The sequence below is a fragment of the Halictus rubicundus genome, chromosome 4 (assembly GCF_050948215.1).
Source record: "Halictus rubicundus isolate RS-2024b chromosome 4, iyHalRubi1_principal, whole genome shotgun sequence".
In the NCBI taxonomy this organism is placed as follows: domain Eukaryota; kingdom Metazoa; phylum Arthropoda; class Insecta; order Hymenoptera; family Halictidae; genus Halictus; species Halictus rubicundus.
Genome location: NC_135152.1, coordinates 18,912,145 through 18,937,198, shown reverse-complemented (window position 1 = coordinate 18,937,198; position 25,054 = coordinate 18,912,145). Strand labels below are relative to the sequence as shown.

Sequence of the window (25,054 nt, the reverse complement as noted above, 5' to 3'; positions counted from 1 at the left end):
AACAGAACGAAGGAAAGACCAGAGAAATTTTTAAATTATGCAACATCATTATTGTACGTGCATACTGTCCAGTGATAGTAGTGGTGCTGTCATACTCCAAACGCCGACTTAACTCTGTGTGAGTCATAGAAGGTGAAAAAAGTATGAAAATGTTTCTATTTCTAGTGGACTGTATTTATCATCAAGTGTCAATGGCGCACAACTGAGAGTGCGTGTGCTGCGAGGTGACTAGTGTGTATTTTGTGTTGTTTCAAAGTAAAAGTAAAGGTTGATAAATTCGCTCGAAACAATACTAACCTAACGTAGTCTACAAAGAGCTCCCTATGCTGAAGTGTATGCTCTCTTTTGTTTTTTTATGTGGGAAATATAAAAATACATCAATCTTCCCCTGTTTCCACTGTATCTCCACCGAGTAGGTGACTATATAAGAACAGTATTAATGTTCATGTATCGTAAGTTTTAACTCGATTGCATCAGTCAGTCCATACATTATGCCACAATAACCATAGAGTGTCGTATATTGAATTTATCCAAGTTCAAAATTCGGTTTCCTTCACAATAGTAATCGGTAACTATTTACGAATGTTCTAATGACCGTTTAGCCGCTTAGAGAACTTTGCAACAGTACGAATTTCGAACTTTAATGTTCTACGGTCAATGTAGCATAGCATACGATTGACTGACGCAATCAAGTTCAAATTTACAATACGCCAACATTAATAATCCGATCGAAATATAGAGTAAGGGAGCCTATTACTGTGTCTATACTAATTATACTTATTTTTAAAGCACAATGAATATTAAAAACGAGATATACAACATGCATATATTAACTGACTTTAATGGAAAAAATTTAATCGTTTTAAATTAAAAATTTAATTTAAAATTTAATTTAAATTAAAAATTTAATTTAAAATTTAATTTAAATTAAATTAAATTTATTTTATCTTAATGCATATCCGCATATATGTATATTTTGTGCGACTGTGTGTTGTGCGACTCAATCGAATGCTTCAAAACAACTAACATTGCTATGGTTTCTTTCAGTATCCCCCACACTACTTACAGTATATTACAAATGTTAGTCAACCATAAACAAAATGAGATATTCAAGTCATATTCATCTCACTCTACACCAGCGTCGCCAGATGAGGGGAGGGATCACGAATCGAGGGGAAAAAGTTACCCTCTCTCTGCCAGTACTGGGGTATCACGACAGAGGCGGAACGCGTCACGTGACCCGACCGCGGCGGAAGCGTGGGGAATAGCGCGGTGGAGAGGGAAATTAGAGTGGGGGAACAAGTCTTGATCTGGCGACGCTGCTCTATTAGCGGGCAAGGGTGCCCGCCGATGCCCGTGGGCACAGCTACGGGCAAGTAACTCAGCGGAGTGGAGGTAGGCTGCAGCACAGTCGTAGCTGGCCACGTCGCTGTTACAATACGAGTGACAAATCCATGCAGCGTTGCCCGCAGAGGCGTGGCTTCGTGCCCGCCGTTCCGTATATGCCCAAGGCAAGAAAATCGCTGCCCGTACGGGCAGACACTGCACAGTTCTGCTCTATGTATTATAGTTGCATGGATTTTAACACTATGTCTACCGAGCGCTAAAAGTGAATGGTGCGTGTCGCCTTATAAAAATGCCAAGATTGGATTTATCTAGACTCTGGGCAATTTTTATTACGGTACGTTATTATAATACATTCCCCACGAATGCAACTTTATTCTATATTGATTTAGCATGACCGGTTTTAGATTTTTTTATTTTGTTATTACTGGAATCATAAAGTTCATTCACACTGAAACAACCTATCGCTTCTGCTAAACAATTACGAAAAGTTGTTAATTTCGAGGCGTGTGGTTAAATATTTCGATATTAGCACCCTTGCTTCATAAATATTCAGCATGCTTTCTTATGGCATTACTTAGCAGTCGGCGGCGAGCTAGCGACGCGAAGTTCACGGCTACTCGTCGCGGGTGAATTCAAAGTAGAATGCTTGTTTTAATGCTTGATCCAAACAAGCAACAGCATGTCGAATTGTTTTATCGTCGACCGACTCGTTCGGCTGTTTCGTTTTGTCTAGCCGAGGCGCGTTCTCCACACGATAATTCTATCATCAGTTTGCGCAAAAAAAAAAATGGCGTGTTCCCATCGTCTCGGTAAGGAAGATCCCGGATTTTCGGATTTATCTGACACGTGGCTCACGATACACGTTATCGTTCGCAAGTTTGAGGTCACTGGTGGCTTTTGTAAAGTCAAATGGAACTCCGGCGAGTCGATTCCACGCGCAGTTGAACGAATACATGCGTGCAATGGCGTCGGCGAGAATGGCACTTCGCCCTCGTTAATGTCATCTTCACTCTGTCGCGAAACTCGTGCGATAAGAACAGCCTTATCGAAGTGTCGTTTCTTGCACGGCCACAATTAGGCTCGGACGGAGACAGCGTTTAGAAAAATAGAATTATACAGATATGTAGTTGGCGCGTGGAACATGGTCGAAGACCAGTAATGGAGGAATGCTTGTACAGTTTGGATACTTATCGAAAGCTTTCGGTGTTTATAAAAATGAATTACAAAATCAATGATACCAGCATCGAATACATTTTTACGAATTATCTCGATGTTTGTACCCTTTTTTCGTAAATTTTGTTACACGTATCTGTGCAAATAAGATAGTGCAGTCATAGCAGTACGACTTAAAAGAATAACTTAATCTTTCGGCTGTTACCTTCAGATCCGTCGTCGCCTGAGCAGCACTCGAGATATGACTTGGAGTTTCTGTCAAAAATGACTATCGACCGTTTTTAAAATGTAGTAATAATGTCACAATATCTGTTGACAGAGTACTTCAGATCTGTTACTCATTGACAAACGCTTGTTGAAGTGTTCTCAATATCTTGATCGACTTAGTGTACTGAGAAGAGCGCCATAGAGATCAGTTAACGGCGGATTTAATACGTTCAAAAATAAAAACTCCATTACGTCGTTTCTGGCATTAGGAGGATTACAGGAAGATAATGAACGTGTTAATAAAGTAGTGTACTTAACGAGAAAAGAAATGAGACGATAAATGTTCATAAAAATCGGGACGATTTTCGTCATATTTTTCGTTTATATTAATATAAAATTAATTATTCCCAGTGGATTAACACAAATTCGCTAAATATTGTTCTTCGGTGCTTTAAAAAGATTAAAACATCAAGGTTTTATTGATTTATGCTTGTTTTCTCGCTTTGTTATCTATGATTGTAATAAGCTCGTTGACATTTTCTTTCCACATACATTTGCATATCATAATCTAAATATTATACAAGGATAAGAGTTCGTCGTTCTGTATAATAATGAAAGTAGGCGGTAATTTATAGTGATTTTTAGTGTTCACTAGATAGACAGACCAAATAATTGAACTGTATGTATAATTATTAATTTCAAATGTTCTTAAGCAAAAAGTTCGTAGAAAAACAGTTTTATTTTATTTCTCAGTCAACGTGAAAGATTGGCATTTTGTTATATAATACATTTCAAACCAGAATCTCCGGTTTCTCTTCTGAGCGTTTTTCCTTGCTACTAAATAATTATTGGTTGCGTTAATCGTAGCGTGAGGTAAAGACAGAAGTTTTCTTTTTGCTAATCTTCTTGTATAATTACGCACACGTCCCGAACTCGTACCTATCTCATTTATTATGTGGAAACATTTCACCACTTTCGAGTTTTAGATTGTAGACAGGAAGTAAATAATAAATATAAGAACTCGGTGCACGAAACCGTCTCGGCGTTGCATGCCGAAAGAAAATGATCACAGGTGCTAGAATTCATTATCGGTAATACGTACCTAACTTAACGTTACCAGTGTGCCAGGCACAGAATCGTCCAGTATGGTAATTATAACTGCAGCTAATGAATATTAGCTATTCTTCTACCAAGCTAATTGTTCGGAGAAGGATTGCATTTTCTAATATATTCCAGTCGTATTTGCTCATTGTTTAAACCTGCATTTCTTCATCACTTTTAAGAGTTAAGGGACTATTTTATGGTACATATTTCCAAAACCCTATTCTTTAAGGAAAACATACGTAAAGAGAATACGATTTTTCAAACTCCTGTACTAAAATATTAGGTTGTTACAAATGAAACGTCCGAGTTTAGAATGTAAATGTTATGAAGAGTTATGACCAAGAAATACTATTATTAAATTTTCAGAATAAATACAATTGCACACAATTACCAAATGCAGCTTTCAAATTTTCAATGCACGCCCAGATAAAAAAGTTGTAAAAAGTAACCTTCAACATTTTCCCCACGATTTCGACCGATTGCAATTTTTTCGAAAAAAGTCTTTCACATTCGGTGGTAAACTAATCCTTTTAACATCTCGAAAAAAATTCAGAAGTCATTTGGTTCGATATTATGACGGGTTTGGTGCTCCGTAAAAGAGTCTTTTTAAAAATGTCCGAATATTACTGTGTGTCGCTGTAATTCAGCGTCACCTAATGTTTAACTGTCTTGGCTTGCACCGTTAATGCACCGTTTATTAACGATTGTAACAATTCTCGAGCACCTCGAGCCAACCGATGGACGAGCGAAGCTTCGTCTCCGCGGGCGCGGGTTGCACTTTTGTTTGAAGCGAGGATCGCCATTAGCGCGTCTATAAAAATGCAGAAATTGTTGGCCGGGGTTGGTCGTCGACGCCACCCGAGAATTCCAGGCGGCTCGGCCTATTCGAATTAGCATGTTACTTTCGAGATCATAACCGTAATCACGCGGTAATAACTGGCGACGGCGGCTAGGTTCTCGAAACGGTTGCGCCGGCGCATGTATTCGCGATTTTCTTCGCTCCCGGCTCGACGCGGCGCCTCTTTTCCTTTTGCTGTTCCTTTCCCTCTGTCATGGCTCGGCGGTTCAACAACATTCTGTCCTTCCAACGAGACAGGCATTGTCTCGATCGCAATTCTCGCCTCCGCCGAGATCGCGAACGCGATCGGCACCGCGAGCTGCGCGAACGTAATCATTCTTTCCTGACACCTCGCCAGTGTCACTAAAGATCGATCTAGCTACAGTCATTTCTTGACACACGCATAATTGATAGCTCACACCGCAAACCAGAATAACTTTTTTCACGAATACGGTGGGTTTTCTATATACGTCGCCAAGGCCTAGATGATAAACGTCGCGGAACTATCCCCACTACCGCGGGGTATAAAGTCCTCGGACGCCGAGGAGAGTAAACATAACACGGCTCGGGCATGTCTCCTGGACGATGTCTTCAGCTTTTCTGCCAAACCAGGAGGATTTTGGAAAAATTGTGTTTAGTCGGAATCTGGGAGATACTGATGAAAATTGCTTTTTACGACTTTTTTTGTTCAGGCCAGTGACGAAAATTTAGAAAATGTGTTTCGTAGATTCGTACAAGTTATGCTGAAAATCTCATCGACGAGTTATGAACGATTAAAAATGGTAACCTGGGTCGTTTTTGTTCACCATTAATTTGTTTACTGTTCCAGGCTTTAAAGCAATCCAAACAAATTCTAGTGTACGTATTAGAGTCCCTATTTTAATGTATAGTCGTTGGAACGTCAAATGTTTGAAGCATTAATGGGAAAAATAAATATTGGAAAGAAAGCATTTTTCGTTTTATGACAAGCAACGTGGCAAGTCATTAATACGAGATGGAGACAGGAGAAAGCGTTACGAGCGTCCAATAATTTTATTCTTGCAAAAAGAATTACATACAAATCGAGTACTTGAAAAAGTTACGCTTCTTACATTTCATTACAAATTATTTGCTTTCGAAATTATGGTAAACGTATAAATCATGCTGTTTATTGCATTCTTCGTGAGCTCGGTCGTTACACTCCGAGCCACTGCAGCCATTTTTCATTCGGCTTGCTGGAATTATGTCAATCGAGCCATACAAGGCGGCAAAGCTCATTATTTTCTTCATCATCACATTCTTCATTCCTGTCTTGCTCTCGTTGTTGGTATAATTTTTTCCTTTTTTTTTAATTACGTTTCTTTGTGCTCACTCTTTTCCTCTGTTTCCTTTATCTTCTGCCCGGCTTTTTCTGTCCTTGAACTCATTTTAAAGCTCGAAGCCATCACTTTTGGCAATCCATCGTCCATTTTTTTCGAAGATATTTTATCAGCGCTTTTGTTTAATACGAAAAGAATGTTTTACAAAGCTAAGTTTGTGAATACTTTATTTAGAAGGTACCACAAGAGTATGACGTAAAAATTGCTTATTTTTTTCGATACATCGTCGAAATAAAGTTGCAACATTCACTATAGTCTCACCATTCTTACGAATACATGATTAACGTCCATTAAAAAAACTGAATCTATTATATTACAAAGTTCTTGCTGATTTCCATTCATTTCAGTGGTTGCATTATAAACGCAACGTCTTGGCGACATATATAGAGGAATCACTGTATTTCAAACGACTTAAAATGATTCACACCATCAGTGCTCCTCGAGCGATAAATGATATTTTGATTCAATTTATTGAAATAAAGAAATGATTTATTCGTTTATATTTATCCACATTAGATTTAATTTTTTATGCGATCAATTCATCAAACCCATTGTGACCAAGCATTAACCCTCGGACTCCTGCGAGTTCTAGGCCTATGTCGGAAGTCATTTCCACACTTTTCTTTCGATATAAGGCAATGGCTCGGGACCGGCTTTCGTCATATTTCGGATGAAGAAGAAGAAGAGGGGGTAGCGATTTTCTTATTTCGAAAACAGTTTCTTCGCGAATAGAGGTGGCAGGAAGTTTTCTACGTGACCTTGAAATCAGGAAGATAACGTCTCGTTGCTTTTTCTTCGGACAGAAATCGTTATAATCAGAATTCCAATATCCACGCCGGTGGTTTGAAATCGAAGATAAAGTTAATTTGTTGCTTTAATTACCGGTGAATATTTTTAATGTTTTGCTGATCCAGGACGATTACTAGGCGGTAGATAAGTTACACCTTTGTATGTGAATGTACGGCGATGATAAACATGTCGAGATTAAAATCAATTTCCTCTTCAGTTAGACATAAATATAATAGACGTCTCTAACCTTAAGATCTTGAAGATAAAATTGATCGATCAAATATTTTGCGTATTTTACAGTCGCTCATTTACAACACAATCAACACTTAAACAGATTAAGTTTGATAATCATGACAAATTGATCGAGGACGTAGATTAGTAAGACTACAAGTAGTATACAGTGAATTCTCGATATATGTCAACAACACGGGTCTTGCCAGCGTCGTGTATCGTTCAAAATACATACCCGAGCCTTGTTACGTTTACACTCCTCGACGTCCGAAACCTTTTGAGCGTCGTGGCCCCTCACGGGGTATACTCCGCGATAGTGAGGATAATTCCGCGACGTTTATCATCCAGGCCTTGGCGACATATGTAGAGAAATCACTGTACACATGAAAAATTGCGTACAAATCGAATTCACTGAAAAGCAGTACTTTTCTTTCTGTAAGAACGAGAAATTGATAATTATATAAGATGCTGAATTACACAAGATACCCTTTTCATCTTACATTAAGTGATCTTTAGGGTACTTTATTTTGAGGTATATTTTAATGTAATTTAAGAAAGTTCTAAGTCTTCTTTTATCGAAATTCGTAACTTAAGCCGATTAACCCATTAACTAAACAAACGATTCACATATGTTCCATCGTTCGTATGTTGCAGATAACACATTAACGCAAAATAAAACGTGAACGTATCGCAAAGAAACGAAATAGCTGCACGACCAGGCAGTGATATGAAGAATACGCAAACCAACAATTATGGTATGTCTATTTACTGTCTATTTAGTATTAATCTTTGATAATGATCCTCGTTTTGAAATTCAGAATAACCAAGCTCCAAACTTATCGACACGTGTCTACTTTCTGAACAGATAGTCCGAATAGGTAGTCTACTTTCTCTGTACAGAATTGTAGAAATGAAAAGAAAATTTATTAAAAAATCTGATAGCACGAGTTGATAAAAATTGGTACGTTTCCGATTCGTTATAAATTTATCGTCTGTAAATTCCGTAGCCTCTTTATCAGTTTTCGCCATGTTAGGTAGAAACACGAAATTTCTTGCGAAGATCAAATTTTCAGGAACCTCGAGCTCGAAAGCGAGAGACAAAACTTTTTTCTCTCGCTTGTACCCGTCGGCGTCTATTGTACATTCTTGCCGTGCAACAATTGCTGCGCTCGAAGTAGGTCACTTTTGCAATTTCATTAGGTCACCGATCGGAGGCCGCTTGTCCTTGCCTAGAAGATTTATTTGCGTGCAAGACGACTTAATCAATGAAACAAAACTCGCTACATTTCTCGCATGACAACGATCGTTCCCTTTGCGAACTATACTGTGTGCGCGCGCGCGCGCGCGTACACACGTACGTACGTCGAAAACAAGGGAAGCCTTTGCTTCTGGAAAAACCGGCAATACGCGTTGGCCTTACGAGCCTTCCAAGAAGGTAGCTGCTGAGGTTGCGTACAGGTGATCGAAGGCTGGTTTCCACTGTCTCGAGGTTACTGTATATTTCACGGCTTGCATGAACTGTCGATCACCTTTTTTGTTCAAAACTGGTTCCCCCTCCTCGTCACTTGCTATACTTAAACGTAATAAAAGATAATACGGTTCGGGCGCATTATCGAAGAATCCTGCTGCCAATTTTCCAAGAAACTCTCGTGCTAAGAGCTTCTGCTTCAGTAGCTGTCTGCGTCCTTCGAGATTCCTCGCCGTAAAGCCTAGGAAATATTTTTAGACGGCTGATCTTTTTACAATTAAACCGACTGGCGAGTTCTTTTACTCGTACGAGCTGTGACAACTCTTTTGGAAATTAAGGAGACACCGGATCACACTGCCTCTAGTCCCTTAAGGTCTCACTTGCTGAACTCTAATGTACTGGCCCCTCTCACTTCTTTATTTTACTATATATTTGCATGTGTACAAACTTGTGTGAAATATTCTTTTTCAAAGGAGGCGTTTATTTTTTTTTTTTTTTTTTTGTATATACGGTGAGTCACGAAACTCACTTTCAAACTAACTTTTTTAAAATAGGATCAAACAACCTCACTTTTTTTTAGTCATTAGAAGGTTTGCTGGATGACGTGCAAAAAAGATTCTGAAAAATTTCTAGTCGTTACACAAAAAAATAAGGAAGGCACTCTTTAGAACTTTTTCATTCGAGTTCATAACAAAATTTAAAATATGCATTTTGTAGGTCTATGTTAAACAAGGGATATTAAATTTAAAAATATGTATTACTAATACAGGCATAGTAATTGGTATTCCCACGGTAATTGAGTTTCTTATACTATCAACACGCCGGGAGTAAAAATGATAAATTGTGCAGGACAAGGTTTTTAAGTTACGCTTTTGTGGAACACTCGCTGTTGTTCCAAGAACTGAAGATTCATTGTTTTTATTGCATCTCCGCGGCATTTTATTCCAAACGCTTTCATAATCATTGTTTTCACTAACAGCTCGCGAATGTGGGAAGATTTATCGCTATTTTCAGTGTGATTCCCATCGCCGTTGTCAATCAGTCGCTTCCTTCCTAATTATCATGTAAATCATAACTCCTTTTCCTCTTGATAATAAGGCGCGCGAAGCCAACGATATGTCCGATAAGCAATTTAATAGCAGGAAGATCTAACGTGTTTTTCTTTTTTGCTATTGATTGCGCCAATCGTTAAAACTGTTTTTACTTATACCGGATTTTCCTTCGCAATTTGAAAGGAGATGTTTTTTTTGTTGCGACATCAGATGAATTGTTTCTACGAATTCGTACATCTCGATTGTGCATGCGTTGTATTTTCACGGAATAGTATTCACATTTGCGTACGTTCAATTGCGTCAGAGCTTGTTAATCATTAACGCCAGCGTTTATCGCGCGAAACATTACCAGTTAAACAGAAAATGTGAAAGCGCGTGTACATTCGTGGTTACATCAATGACAATAACTAATAATGATTTCTTGGCGTCAGGCAAGACAGAATTTTTTTTTTATAGTCTATTCTATGTAGTTCCATGGTACTAATTGATCTAAGTAACACCCGAGGCTACCATTTATCTAATTAGCTTTCCCAGTCATTTTATTATTGACTTTATTGAATATTTATGTACTATGTTTCTTATTCGTTGACACGACAACTACCACTGTCGAACAAATTTTAACTTTTATGTGCGTTCTAACAACTACAATGAATCCTCGTTGTATGACAGTGCCAACCTTACAATTTGAAGTCAGTGAAAAAACTCACACAACTCACAATAGAAAGTATTCCGCATTCGTAAATGTTTGGTTATAAATGACTTAAATGAAATATGGATTATTAAAGTCTTCTAACTGGATAATAGCGGTTAGATAGTAGAATGATTGATTATGGATATAAACATGTCCTACTTGAACGATCTCTTTATTATAGATTTGCGAAAATGATTTCTAATTGACTCTCCTTGAAACTTTTTGTTACTCCTTTGCTTTGAGATTCATTACTCGTTGCTGTATTGATAATGCTTAATGAATTAATCGATATTTGTGGCCAATGCATTCCAAGGTTTTGACCTTGTATTGCGTCTGCAGTGTATACAACTAGAAATGCAAATGCTTCCTACGTAATCTGCAGTTGTCTGCACGAATAATAACGACGACGAATCACTAAACAAAACCGGCAACAACCAGAAAAAAGGAGTCTGTAATGAATAACACGTGGCCGAGTAATATTAATGATATGAATACGAATGGACTTTGAGCCGAACTTCTACATCAAACACTATGCTTACATTGGAACAAATATATTTGAACGTTAACTTATTTATTAATCTGATCGTAGATCGTCATAATTGCGTACCACGAAATTTTTTGAGAAATTTATAACTAGATCAATCAATAATACATCTCAATCTTTTACGACACGTATTGAATCTGCTGTACAGCTTAGGAAATACAAATGTTCCAAATCAATTACAAAAAATAGGAATTAAATGAAAACGAATATTTTCTTTTAATAATTTTGATAAGTCAATAATGAAATAACAATATTTATTAAATTTATTTTAGTTTTGTTAAAAATAGATAAGAACTCAGTAAATTAAAGAAGGGCGAGGATAATTATTTTGAACATATCAAAATAAAACAAATGTACACACGACTACTGAAATTTAATAATAAAATAAAATTGAATATATTCATACGAGCTAGTATCTTCCAAAAGGGGAATTTAATCGTTTTCTTTCATAAATAGAAAATATACATCTTGATTTCAAAAATAAAATTATACAAATATTATGATATTGAGAGTGTACGAAAAGTTTGCATTTCACATGTTGCATTTTAATTATTTAGGCCAGAGTAATTCAACGGGGAACTTTGTTCAATTTTATCCGGACAAAGTTCGTTAATGGAAAGTTCAACCGGTTCAGTTTACACAGCAGACAGACGAACAATAAATGCAAGTTCATGTTGACGTTAACCTCGTCGATGTCAGAGAATTTCATAACTGGAGAATATTCTTTCTTTTTAATGATAGAGTTGAATCATGTAAATTGTTTTCGGCATGGTGATGTTATTTCATTAAGAAAAAAAGCAAAAAAAAAAACAAAATGTGGAACTTTGGAACTTCGTTAATAATGACGTATTAATGAGAACACAGAATGCCTTCAGTTTTGACAGTTTTATATGACTTATTTTGACATATTCAGTATGGAGTAAAACTGTAAACATTAGTTAGTTCCAATTAGAAAATTTTATAGATTTAAGACAGACATAACAGATTTTGCTTTTAACTATTAATTCGTAAATAAATATATAATCTTACAATCAGTAGTTGTTCCCAAAAATTATTAACCCTTAAGGGACCAATGCCGCCATATAAGCGGCATGGCACTTTTACTTACTGGGTCCAATGCCGCGTATATGGCGGCAAAAATCAAATTAATTAATAATATAAATATTTAAATTTATAATATAAATATTTTCCTTTCTATACTTGATATAAAAATGTTGAGTCTACAGTTTCTCTTCGTATGAAACATAGCTTGGACTTAGTGGGACGTATACTTGAAATACTTCCGGACCGTTAAGGGTTAATATTGGATCTAGAGAAAATCAGTCACAACACTGGGCACGCAAACTTGACGGGTCTTCAAAGTCGATTTTCTCGAGACCAAAACATCAAAAAATTAAATTATAATAAAATTCATTCTTAATATAAAATTTAATACAATAAACCTGTAATAGAATTTCTTGATCAAAACATTTTAAAAGGATAGCATTCTAAAATCGGACATTTCATACGCGACAATGTTTACATTTTTGCAAAGCAATGTGAAATCTCTTTTCGAGTAGACTAAACACTAAACCTACCACGGTCAAAAGGACTGGTTTTATAGTTTATTTTAGAAAATAGTGGAATAGATTTCCTTGTCCAAGCATTTATTATATTGAAAATTACGGACAATCTCAATAAATTTAGGGTTGCCTTTTTTATAAGGCAATATTTACCAGATACTGTTAATGCTTGGTAGGTTTAGTGTTAACACTGGGCGTTAATATTGGATTTTGTAACAGTTTTCTCGACGCAGACACGATAATAGTGAGTGACCGGAGCTAATTGAAAATTTGAACAGTTTCGTTCGACCTTTGGTCCAAATGCGTGTCCTGCGCCGTGATTAGCATGTCTCGAGCAAGCATTTCCGTTTAGGTTTCGCATACGCGTACGTCATCGTGAACGCCGCGTGTGCACGAGTGTGACGTGACTCTTGTTTTTGCGTGACACCGTTGACATACGAAACACGTGTAAAAGAGCGTGGCAAAGCGCGGCCGTTTGATAAGCGCATACGCAACCGACCAATCGGTCTTCTCTTTCCGGCGCACACCCACTTGTTGCGCAAGAATAACGTCGTTCACGTCGTCGACGGTCCCCCGTCACGGAGTAGGGGCGAATACAAATGAACGGTAATCGATCCGAAGTAAACAATTTAATTGCGAACGTCGCGTTCTTACTGCCCCTCTAACGGCTATCTCATTAGCGATCGCTCAAGCAAACCGCCCGCGGTTCTACCAGGATACAATGGTGTGAATACGTAATTAGAAATTCAAGGAATCTCTCTCTCTTTCTCTCTCTTAACGCCTTCGTGAGAAACATTCTCGACGATGCTGCTTTTTCCTTGTAACATTTTTCCTTGGCATGTGTGCAGCGTTGCCTTCACTATACACGCCTCCCCCTCCCCATTTTCTATTAACACTTCGCCGATTATTTAACACGTCGACTGTCAAATGTGAACGCTAAAGATCTCACCGATTATTTAACACGTTGACTGGCACATGTGAACACTAAAGAATTTCGGAATCGAAATGATTCATTAGGTTGGTCAAATTTTTCGCATATTTATTTGCATAATGTCATGAATAGACTAAAACGAAAATGCAAAGATTTGGTGGCCAACATAATAGTTAACGAAACCGAAACTGTAAAGTTAAAGTTACTCATCGTGACGGCTACTTTAAGCCTTTTGCATTTTTAAAATATTAATCGAAATGGTTTAATCCAAGTGTCGGTGTAAACTATAATTTTTATACCTAGTCGAAGAATAGTGGCACCTACATGTGACCAACTTGACAGGCAGTGTTAACACCGTGCTTTATATTTAAAGTGGCGTTTTCCACCCCGGCTGTTTTTGGTTTTTGTAGTTACTTCAAGGTTGCAAGGGGCAAGATCTCGGTACTACTCTTGAAGAGAATTTATGCTAGCACTGTATCACTATGCACGTGACACGAATTACAACAATACGATCACTTTAACTGTGGGTTGTAAAGTTACCTAGGTTGCAGACCGCGTTAATGTAAATGCATTCCAGAAGGGTGAAGAAGCCTCTTGTTGTTCCACAGAGTTTAACAAAAATAAACGCATTACTTAAAGGAAAAGAACTTAAGAACAGGCGACGAGTACAAATAATCTTATAATTATTAATTTTATAATTATTATTATCATACGTCTGGAAAATTTTTAAAACACTTTCAATAAAATTGTTTCTTATATTGAAAAGTAATGTTAAATTTGATTTTCGTTTTCAAATATCATAGTAATATCATAGTTGATTAATCGATTCTTTTAGACTAACTAAAACTAGAATGCGTTTCCGACTGACATTTTTGGAGACAGTTGTCTGTTGCACATTATACCATGAATTCTGTTATCATACTCATTGTGTCTCGCATTGTTGACCTGCAAATATGATCCACGCAATAAATCAAATAGTAAACTCGATTTTATCGAATAACGATCTCCGAGCTGAAGTCAATAAAGTGCATTATGATTCACTATTGCAACTGTATTTTATTCGATGAAATTTTACGTCCAATTTGAAATACTGTTATATTTAAGTTGAAAAGAATTTAAGATGTTAACGAAATATTTAAATTGCTAGTTTAACTATGCATTATACTTTATAATATTGTGTTTTTTTTTTTCTTAATATACATAATAATTAAAGATTTTAAATATACATACTGTCTAACAGGGAACAAAAGAAATTCAGTATTTGAAGTATTTATTTCGCCAAACATTGCTCAGTACTGTGTACTGTTTAAGCAGCGAGTTATGCGAATCTGAGACGTCGCAGAGACGTAGGACATTCGCGACGACGTTAAGCGCCGCGATTACGCAATTCGCCAACTCTTCTTGATCGCAAATTAAACAGATTTCATTAATTGGCGTTTTAGAGTCACGGGAACGTTTGCGTGTACACGCAATTATGTTTGCACTGCGTCACATCAAAATTTTAGTGAAATGAAACGAGACGAAGAAATGATTTCAATAACACTGAAAGTGCGTAATGTTTGTCCGAGTAATCTGAAAAATATGTTGCATACATGAAGTACCGATGGTCATTGTGAAACAGCGTCTGACCCTTCACTCGGAAATAGTACAGACACGAGGTCAAAGTCGTTGATGTGACAATTAATCGCAATCTTCCACTCTGTTAATTATTAGATTGAGTTAGCCTTCACAATCATTCTTGTTTTGGTTCTGTTTGCTGTCAAAGTGACTCCTTTCTGGTTTGTTACAGTGGAAAGTTCATTTTTACTTGTTTCGTTATTGGTGTAACTAATAATTATGAATTATAAATTTGAAAAGATTGTTTGGTTGCCTAGTTAAAGTGTAATTGTCTAGTTAATTAACTATTTTACGAATTGGTGTTTTCTATTTTTATACTTTTCTTATTTTAAGAATAAACATTTTGCACATCTATCGCAAGAGGTGGAAGTCAAGTAAAAATTTACTTTTTTGTTTATTCATTTCAAAGAGTTGGCAATAATATGAAAGTACTCTTAAATTCTTTTGTCTTCAACGTTTTTGTATGTCATTTGCTCATTATTGTCATAAAATCCGCAATATATTTATTCGCAGTCGGCTTCGCAGACCTAAACGTTCACCGTGAAAATTGATTTTTTATGACCCGTATGATTCCTTTGCCCGACAATGCCATTACTACTCGGTCAATTTTATGGATATGACAACCCACTGACATTTACAAGTACTATGCGCCATAAGCACGTCTTTTGTCACCGTAAAAACAAACGAGCACCTTAACTAGGTAGGAATAGGTATTCGCGTTTGTATTTTTAACGCTGATTTGCAACTATTAACTGCAGGATGTAGTTTGTTGAAAAAAATTTGACACATATGTTTTTTTATCTGCAATGATCCATATCTATGAGGTGAAAGTAGCCCTCAAAGTTGGAGGTAAAAACCCTGTTTTTGCTAATATCTCGGAAACATATAAAAAGATTTATTCATTTATACGTTATAGTTTCTAAACTGTCAGCACTAAATCAATCTGTATACAGTGAATTCTCGATATATGTCAACAACACGGGTTTTGCTAGTGTCGTGTATCGTCCAGGAGACATACGAAAGCCGTGTTATGGTTACACACCTCGGCGTCCGAGGCCTCTCGAGCTTCGAGGTATACCCCGCGGCGTTTATCGTCCAGGCCTTGGCGACATATATAGAGAAATCACTATACTTCTAAAAGATAGAGGACTGAAAATAAAATTTTTGAATAAAACTGGACGCGGTAAAATGTTGGTGTTCATTGCAATCTATTAATCTCAGAGAACTCGGTAGTACACACCACATGTTTAGAAAATTTGAGAAAAATTTGATTGACAGACAAACGATATACACTATCGGCACTCAAATACACGTGATAACAGATCACCTCGATCTCAGGGAACCAACACAAACCTCTCGAAACTCAAGGATCCAGTACAGTCGCCTCAAGATTCGATTCATTCGATGCAAATAATCCCGTGATCAATGAATTTGATGAAATGTTTTATCGAAAATCGCTATAAACTTGTGATGCGTAAAATTTGTTTAGGTTCGCTCAAGTCCAAAATCATTTATACGGAGTCTATTGAATTTGGAATGATTGATAACAGATCTTTCGAGTCGTATTGACTTTTATCAACTTTATTGCATTTAGAATGATAAACGTTTGGTCTCTTTAGTTCGAAGTGATTCGTACCGGATCTATTGAACCTGAGATGACTTCTACTGACTCCATTGAGTCTAGAATAGTCTGTTTTTTGCGTCTGGTGTAGCATGTATCGCATCCAGCGAGATTGGAATAGTATCGCTCCAGTTTCCCGAGTTCAGCTCGAGTCCGTGACTGGTCTTTTGTGTCGGGCATGATTCATATCGGATCTCTTGAACACGAATATGTAGATTCTAAGGTCCACGATGATTCGTATGAGGATTCTATGAGCTCGATACTATTGCGCATTACTATGCAGTAATACTCTTTAACTTACCTCCGGTATAATATTAAACATTGTAATTCACACACTTTCGCACACCATGAAAATTAAAAACACTCCATTTTTAATAAAGGATGCTCAACCGATGTTCGATTGTGGGCATGATTATTTATTGCTTCTGGGAAACTAATACATCAAGTTCTGTTCTTACACACTAAATTATGTTCAAAATATTCATTATGTACAAAAAATATATTGTATCTATGGAAAAATAAAAGATTGGTTCGGAAAAATCGGAGAAGATAATAGAATAAACGACATAAAAATTCATATTGGAATCTTATAATTTTTTTACATGATATTATAAAAACATCATTTTCACATATCTATCGGCTAGGAGATACTATTCTTTGATCCACACCGAATGTAGTAAAGGACAGCGAATAATTTTTTTCAAAACGATTTTTAGGTTTTCCGTTTGTGTCGTTTTCATATAAATATAATAGCTTTTTCATGAGTCAACCGATTTGGATAAAACTTTGTACATATATCTAGCTTAGGCTTACGAAAGGTATGTTTTAAAATTTCATTACAGGCACAGATAAAAAAAACTTAAAAATCGTACTTATTTCTTCGCAATTCTGCAGTTTAAAAAAAACGACATTATTTATACATTAACTGGTAAACTAATCCTTCTAACATCTCCAAAAGAAAAAGAAAATCAAGTCTTTCGGTTGACATTTCAAAAAGTTATTCGTTTTTAAAGGGCGTGCGAATACTTTTTACGTCGACTGTATATTTAAAGAATTTTTCTATTTTTCAGCGGGAGTGAACGGCAAGCCAGTGTCTAACGGTAAGGAGGAAATAGTCGACAATGAGCAGGAGGTCGATGCCGTACAGGAGGCAATCGGGAACCTTGGCAGATGGCAAATTTACGTGTGTCTGGCGATCTCGCTGGTCAAGTTCCCAATTGCTTGGCATCAGCTCGCGATCGTCTTCATGGCGCCACATCAAGAGTACAACTGTACCGCGCCAGCTCACACGGAATCGTCTAACCAGTGCTTAGTCAATGTCAATGGTACGATGACGGAGTGCACCGAGTGGGAGTACGACAAGAGCACGTTTTCCGAGACGATTATATCGCAGGTAATTGTTGTCATTGATCGCCCTCCGTTTCGTCGGTGTGGCTCGTGGCGGAGAACGGCGGTAATCAATAACTTAAAATTCCAGTGACGGAGTTAATAAACATATTAATCTTAATATGATTTTTCGTTTGACACTTTTTTCATAAATTTACCACGCGCGTGAATAGTACGCGGGAATATTGTTTATTCGACGAACGAAATCGCTCACGAACTGGATATTACAATGAAACCATTAAATAAATAAATAAATAAATAAATGTTACGGACTACGGTTGGGTAAGTGTAACCGTCCGGTCAGTATATGTTTTCTTAGTCACGTACTTTCTATTTATTGTGTTATCAGTAGATTGTGAGACAGAACACACTCAATATGTTCAAGTAGTTAGACTTACTTAGTGATTGTCAAGCATTGCAAGTATTAGTAAATTTGTTTATTCTAATTCACGAACGAGGACATCATTGTAACATAAATTACAATTGTCACAAGCTTCTTGTTCTACGTTTTTTCTTTTTACTTTCTTTCCGTTTTCAAAGATCTTATTGTAAAAATAGTTGCATGGATATATGGTAAGAGAGTTTTATGTAAACAGATGGAAATTTATTGTAACAGTTTCCTTTGAACGTTCCCGTTTTCGCATGTGTGGACAGTTGTAAATACATTTTTGTTTATTATTACATTATTTCAGTGGAACTTAGTATGCAGTCGAACGCATTACGCCAATATCCAGCAATCTATTTTGATGTTCGGCGTGCTTTTGGGCAATATTATATTTGGCAATCTAGCAGATAGGTACAGACAATATTGATACCTTACGTGTAATCAGTCGATTCTGAGAAATATATTCGATAGTACCGCTATTGGAGTATTTGATGAAATTAATATGCATTTGTTGTCTGCCATAGATATGGTAGAAAGATGCCGCTGATGGTATCCGTGATTCTCCAGCTGATTTCCGGTATCGGCTGCGCAGTCGTGCCGTGGTTTCCGGCGCTGTTGCTGATGAAATTACTCAGTGCCTTAGCCACCGGTGGTACGATGGTTACTAGTTATGTCATTTGTAAGTAATACTCATTTTTTACCAACCACTGGCAACCCTCGAATAACGCGGTATTATACTTGAATTATACGAAAGTTCGTATACAGTGAATCCAAAAACTATTTGAAAATTAAATGACCGATTTTGGAAAAATTGTCAGTATTTAACCTGTTGTGCTCTTGTAAAAAACAAAACAGAAATGAATTTAAACTTATTTTAACGCTTGAAGCTTCTCCTTTCTACGATATTTTTGCACAACGGGTGGGAAACTGAAGATACATTTTGCCTAATAAATGCTATAAATTGAAACCTCATGATGATTTTTCTCCACTGTTTTGTGAATCAAAAATGAGAAACAAGTTTGCTTATACAGTGTTTACTCTATATAAGTTTCAAATGTCTAGTCGTTAAAAGTCCCAGAACTTGTTTAGCACTTATTTTTGACATAAATGCATAAAATTCGCAGTCTACTGATTGCCAGTACCGAAAGACAATAACAATTAAACAATTAAATGTCAAAACGCTATGAAATGTAGTTAAATTTTAGATATAAAAATATTTTTGAAAAGTTTCTGTATTTTGTGAAAATGTTCAATTTTGTAATGAATGTTTAATAACTACTATAGAATCTATGTAGTATAAGTTTGATTACTAGTGTGAAAACAAAAGTCAATTTCTATCTTACGTCAAGAAAGCACAAAATTAAATTATTATGGATGTACGGTTCCAGTGTGGAAGTCCTGTTAGTTTCTTGTTGTGTTTAAACAATGTTCATTCAAATGTGAATAATTTTTCGCAGGTATGGAGATCGTTGGTACGGAATGGAGGGCAGCCATCACTGTACTTTATCAAATTCCATTTAGCTTGGGCCACATGTCACTGGCCGGACTTGCATTTTTCTTCCGCCACTGGCAACACCTACAAGTCGCGATTACGCTACCTTCTATAATACTTTTGAGCTACTGGTGGATCGTACCTGAATCTCCGAGATGGTTGCTAGCTTTTGGTAGGCAACGAGCAGCTTGCAAGGTTCTGCAAATGGCCGCTAATATTAATAAGATAGAAAACAAAGACATTCCAGACTTGGTTAGGCAACATTGTTTGCATCAGGTAATGTTTTTCTATCTGTTATAAAAAGATTAAAATATCTCGAAAAAATAGATTTAATTTCACATTTTTCACTTAAAACTATATTAATCCTCTTCGCTCGAAGTTATTTTAATTCCAAAGAATATCTAGAGAATTCTAGATTGTCCAAAAACTTCTAGATTGTCCTTTGATCAATAAGTAATTTTAAAGAAATTATTATACGCAAACGAAATTAATGTGAAAGTTCGAATAGTATAATAATTAAATGGCAGCCTATAATCATAGAAAAGCAACGCAATATACAGGGTATGGCCGGACGTGTGGTAGCACCGGGCAGGGGATGTATTCTACGTGTAAAAATAAGTTGAAAAAAAGGACAAACTTTTTTTGGTTTGACGCCTCGTTTTCGAGAAAATCGAGTTTAAAGGTCCGTCGGTTTCGCATGCTTTAGTATACGCAGGAAGTAGAATTGGTCGGTCGTGATCAGACACGTTAGACGATTCCCATCCAATAGCACGCGTATTTGTTGCATTTTCAAAATCGGTTTTCTCGGAAACGAAGGGTCAAACGAAAAGATGTTATTACTTTTTTTCCACTTATTTTAACATGTAGAATCATCCCTTGTTCAGTTTTGCCACCCGTCCGGCCACACTCTGTATATTAGACAGAAAAATAGATTCTTTTAAATCAATTAGTTGGCAATAAATAGCAATGGTTATTTCAGAATTCCAAGCGCACAGAATCGGACCACAAAGCGTCCTTCATGGATCTCTTCCGTACCCCCAACATGAGAGTAAAGTCCCTGTCGATCTTCTTCAATTGGATCGTCTGCGGAATGGGGTTATTCGGGATGTCTCAATACATAGGTCAAGTTGGTGGCAACATTTTCATCAATTTCACAGTTTCCGGTGCGATTCAGATACCTGGAAATTTCGTTGCTTGGTGGGCAATGAACAGATTGGGTAGAAGAATCACGTTGATCGCCAGCAACACGATCACCGGCGTCTCTGCTCTTTTGTTGATCGTCGTCTCGAATGGTGAATTGTTTTTCAGATTTATCTTTCCGGTTACGAATGACCGGTGTAATTTGAATAACAAATTAGAGAACTTGCATTAATCATGCTTCGTCTTGTTTTCAGATATCGCATGGCTTCGACTGATTCTAGTCTGTATAGGCATCGTCGGTATGTCAGTCTCCTTCACCACGGTTTACTTGTTTTCCGGTGAACTGTTCCCCACGGTTGTTAGAAACATTGGCGTGGGCACCAGCAGCATGTGTGCGAGAATAGGTTCCATCACGGCCCCTTTCGTGGTGTCCTTGGTAAGATGGAGTATAATCGGTTTATTAACACGTCGACTGCCGAACAACTCCCCAAAAATCCCACGAAATTTAAGGGGTGGTTCTCCGGGATAATATAAGACGAAAATGAAGAATAACAAAATTCAGATTTCGACTTCATTTCTTAGTTATAATCAATTAAAAATCCGCCTTAAATGCGGCAACCCGACCAACAGAGGTGCACGTTGCGTGCGTCTTAAAGGCGCGCGACAGTTACGTGATACTCCACGTGCCTCACAAGAAGACACCTGGCAGGTATTCGGCAGAAGTGCGAGTGTAAGCCGAATTATTGGCTAAAGTGTGTGACGTCAAAGCCTAACCCTTTGATACGTGATTGTCGCGCGTCTTTGTGACGTAAGCAACGTACACATCTGTTGGTCGGGTTGCCGGATTTTAGGCGGATTTTTAATTGATTCCAACTAAAAAATGATTCCGAAATTGCGATTTTTTAATTCTTAATTTTCGTCTTACTGTGTCTTGGAGAACCACTCCTTAAATTTTCTCCCACCTGTAGTCGAAAATCCTGTATATGTACCAAATGTCTAGCCGATAAAAGTCCTAGAATTATCCCCACTACTGCGGGAAATACCCCGTGAGGGGCCAAGAAGCTCGAGAGACCTCGGTCGCTGAGGAGTTTGTCACGTGGATCAAAGAATAGTATTTCCTGGTCGATATATGTCCGTGGTGCTTTGATGCTGTGCTTTGGACATATATCGAGTAAACACTGTATTAGATTGTTGTATATGAAATGTCCGATTTCAGGATGGAAATCTAATGTATAATGTATATTGGTTTTTTGGATCTATTGTACGATTAATATTTCCATGCTTCATTGCAGGATCACATTCAAACATGGCTTCCACCGGCTTTCTTTGGAATACTGCCGCTCGTCGGTGCCGCACTCTGTCTCCTACTGCCGGAGACTGTTGGGTGTACGCTTCCGGAAACACTTCATGATGGCGAAGAATTTGGAAAGTGAGTTCTTCCGCAATTCCGGAAGTAATTTAGCTCTGGCGAGTCGGACGCTTGGTGGCGATTTCATAGCAACCGTGACTAGAGCCATTCAAATCCATCAATTCGTTTTTGTACACTTTCGAATCTGGTTCTTTGAACTCAACGTTGATTGGAACCAATACAAGCAACTATTGATTTGAATCAGGGATCGAAAAAGTTATGAAAGTTTTTTATAATCGCCCTCATCAAAATAATTAATCGATGTTAGAAGAGGCATCGATCATTGTAACAAATACCGAATGGCATTCAATAGATGTTACTATAATAATATCTCATTAAATTTAAAATTGGAATTTGGAGAAAACGTTTGTAAATCTGCCACAAAATGGGCCCCCGACTCCCGAAGATTAATTTCTCAAGCTGAAACAGTATCTCTCATATTTCTTGCAATTTTCTAAAGACAATTATAGCACGTTTAATTAAAACTCGTTGTTTGTTTTAGGAAACCACAAAAAATAAAGAAAAAACCGAAGGACATCGAGGCAGAAGCGACATTCTAAACGATGACTGCAGCAAGTGTCATGCGAAGGAGTGTTTTCGATAAAACAAAATTGTAAACAAAGTGCGATAGAGAAATTGCGATATTGAGAACATTGATTTTCATAGAGTAATTAGGTGTACATATAAGTAATACTGAGATCATTCCGCGTTCTTATTTATTATATTACATTCACAATTTTCAATGGCATCCGAAGAACACTGTTTTCTCTTCGTACATACCTCGAAACATATCAATTTCATATTCCAGCCAATTATCTTGTCATTTGTGCCGAACGAATTTAAATAACCCACTCGCGCGAAGAAAAAAAAGATGGAGCACTCTTTTAGTCGAATAGAATTCTAATAGAAGGTTCCATTTGTTAGACAAATATTTTTGATAACGAAGTTTACAAGACCGTGAAGAGCGTTCGCTACTGCCAACTGACAGTTGAAATGAAAGTGCCTTGTGCCATTTATATGCGAATGTATAAATAGATCTTATATTTTATAAATGAGAAATTTTATTTCCCAACATTCACTCCCAATTTTCCTAACGTTCGAATAGTATTCTCCTGTTACCGAGCATTTATTGGCTCATGTGATGTTTTTGTATAGCATTTTTTACAATTAATTGTAATATCTCAAAAATATATTTTCAAATTTCTGTGCATTAATTCAAAGAAACGACAAAGCTACAGTGATTTCAATAATGTGCTGCATTAATAGAAATATTATAAATCTATATAATATTGCAAAACTTTAATTCATTCATCTGGAAACAGAAAATTTTTTCAAACTTCACGTATGTACAAAGTAAATGTTTGAGAAGTTAAAAATTTGCCCTTTTTCTCTTAACAATAAAAGATTGACATTGTTCCAAAATGGAATTTATTACTATACGAAGTTCACTTGTATTTCGTTTCATCTCAGTAAATGAATCATTAATTCTTTGTGTCAGTTCATTATGAGATTCCATATTTTTGTTTATGACTTTTCAACAAAGCATTAAACAACCTATATAACATTTTTGTTTGTTATTTAGACCCATAGAATATACTGACAAAGTTTGGCACTTTAAACCTGGGACACCCTCTATATTCAAATTGTTAAAATTGAACCTAATTATAAAACTAGAGCACGCAGTTATACGTTCTTTTCATCCTTTTTAACAACTAAACCAGGAAACATAAATATTTATCTGAAAAACAAAATATTCTTTCCTACCTTTTCTCCATACTTTTTAAAGTTGTTCAAGGTTTACACAAATTGTAATTGTTGCATATTTCGTATTGAAACAATATATCAACTTTCAATAACACTTGCGGTCACTCTTCACCTAAATTCGAGGTTAACGCACCTTTTTTCTTGCTTCATTGACAATCACTTTTTGTTTGGGCTGTGGTTGAAACAGGTAGTAAATGCAAACCTGTTCTAACTGCAGTAGTTCCTGCGGCGACACTACCAAACAGGGAATGAAAATCATTGTTGTTTTATACTTGATTCCGTTACCTTGATTGTACGAAGGAAATCCTTATGTGATTCGGGTAACTGCACTGTATTCGACAGTACACGACGATACTGAACTCGTTCGAGTCTGAAAATTCGTTTTCAAGAACTGAAAATCGGAAGTTGACAAAAAATTTGGAAGTGAGAAATTTCATTTTTTAAATTCACTTTTATAATTTTTCAAAACAGAAACAAATAAAAGTTTCATTGCTGTGTTTTTATATAATCGTTCTCTAATAGAGCTGCTGTCAATGGAGCAGTTTTTTTTTCAATTGAGGATATTTATTACAATTATGAATCTCTGCAGCAAATCAGGATTCCAGTTACAGCGTGCTGTTACGAGTGTACACAGTCATGCATCGAATGCATTATTGAATGCATTTCCGTCTACCGGATGGAACGGTTTAAACGTTAAAGTACCCGATGATGTTGATTTGTCTGTCGGTGCTTTTTACGGAAACAGTACGCAATGCTGGAACAACAATTAACGGAAATTGCGATGATCGTGTGCAAAAAGTTTACATAATACTGTCACCTGAATGCGAATCCTACCGCGTTTAACGTCTTTTGTCATGCGGTAGATTTTGAGAAATATTTTATTAATTTCCATCTGTTTCCTTAACGATTTAAAGAAATCAATTGTACCGATCGTACGCGATCATTC

The 25,054-nt window shown here is 36.7% G+C and overlaps 1 protein-coding gene across 2 annotated transcripts in view; it reads left to right on the top strand.

Moving 5' to 3' along the window:
- The window catches only part of LOC143353704 (organic cation transporter protein), a 28,935-nt gene extending 5,889 nt beyond the window's left edge, over positions 1–23,046 (top strand). Inside the window, exons 2-10 of one of the 2 annotated variants that reach the window (XM_076787214.1) lie at positions 7,702–7,802; positions 17,604–17,926; positions 18,612–18,715; positions 18,829–18,983; positions 19,762–20,072; positions 20,776–21,088; positions 21,191–21,372; positions 22,229–22,365; positions 22,847–23,046. In XM_076787214.1, the coding sequence (XP_076643329.1) occupies positions 7,775–7,802; positions 17,604–17,926; positions 18,612–18,715; positions 18,829–18,983; positions 19,762–20,072; positions 20,776–21,088; positions 21,191–21,372; positions 22,229–22,365; positions 22,847–22,904 (1,611 nt within the window). In that variant the 5' untranslated portion in view covers positions 7,702–7,774 and the 3' untranslated portion in view covers positions 22,905–23,046. The remainder of the gene's footprint in view (positions 1–7,701; positions 7,803–17,603; positions 17,927–18,611; positions 18,716–18,828; positions 18,984–19,761; positions 20,073–20,775; positions 21,089–21,190; positions 21,373–22,228; positions 22,366–22,846) is intronic. The other variant, XM_076787215.1, reaches the window with a different exon arrangement.
- The last annotated feature ends 2,008 nt before the right edge of the window (positions 23,047–25,054 follow it).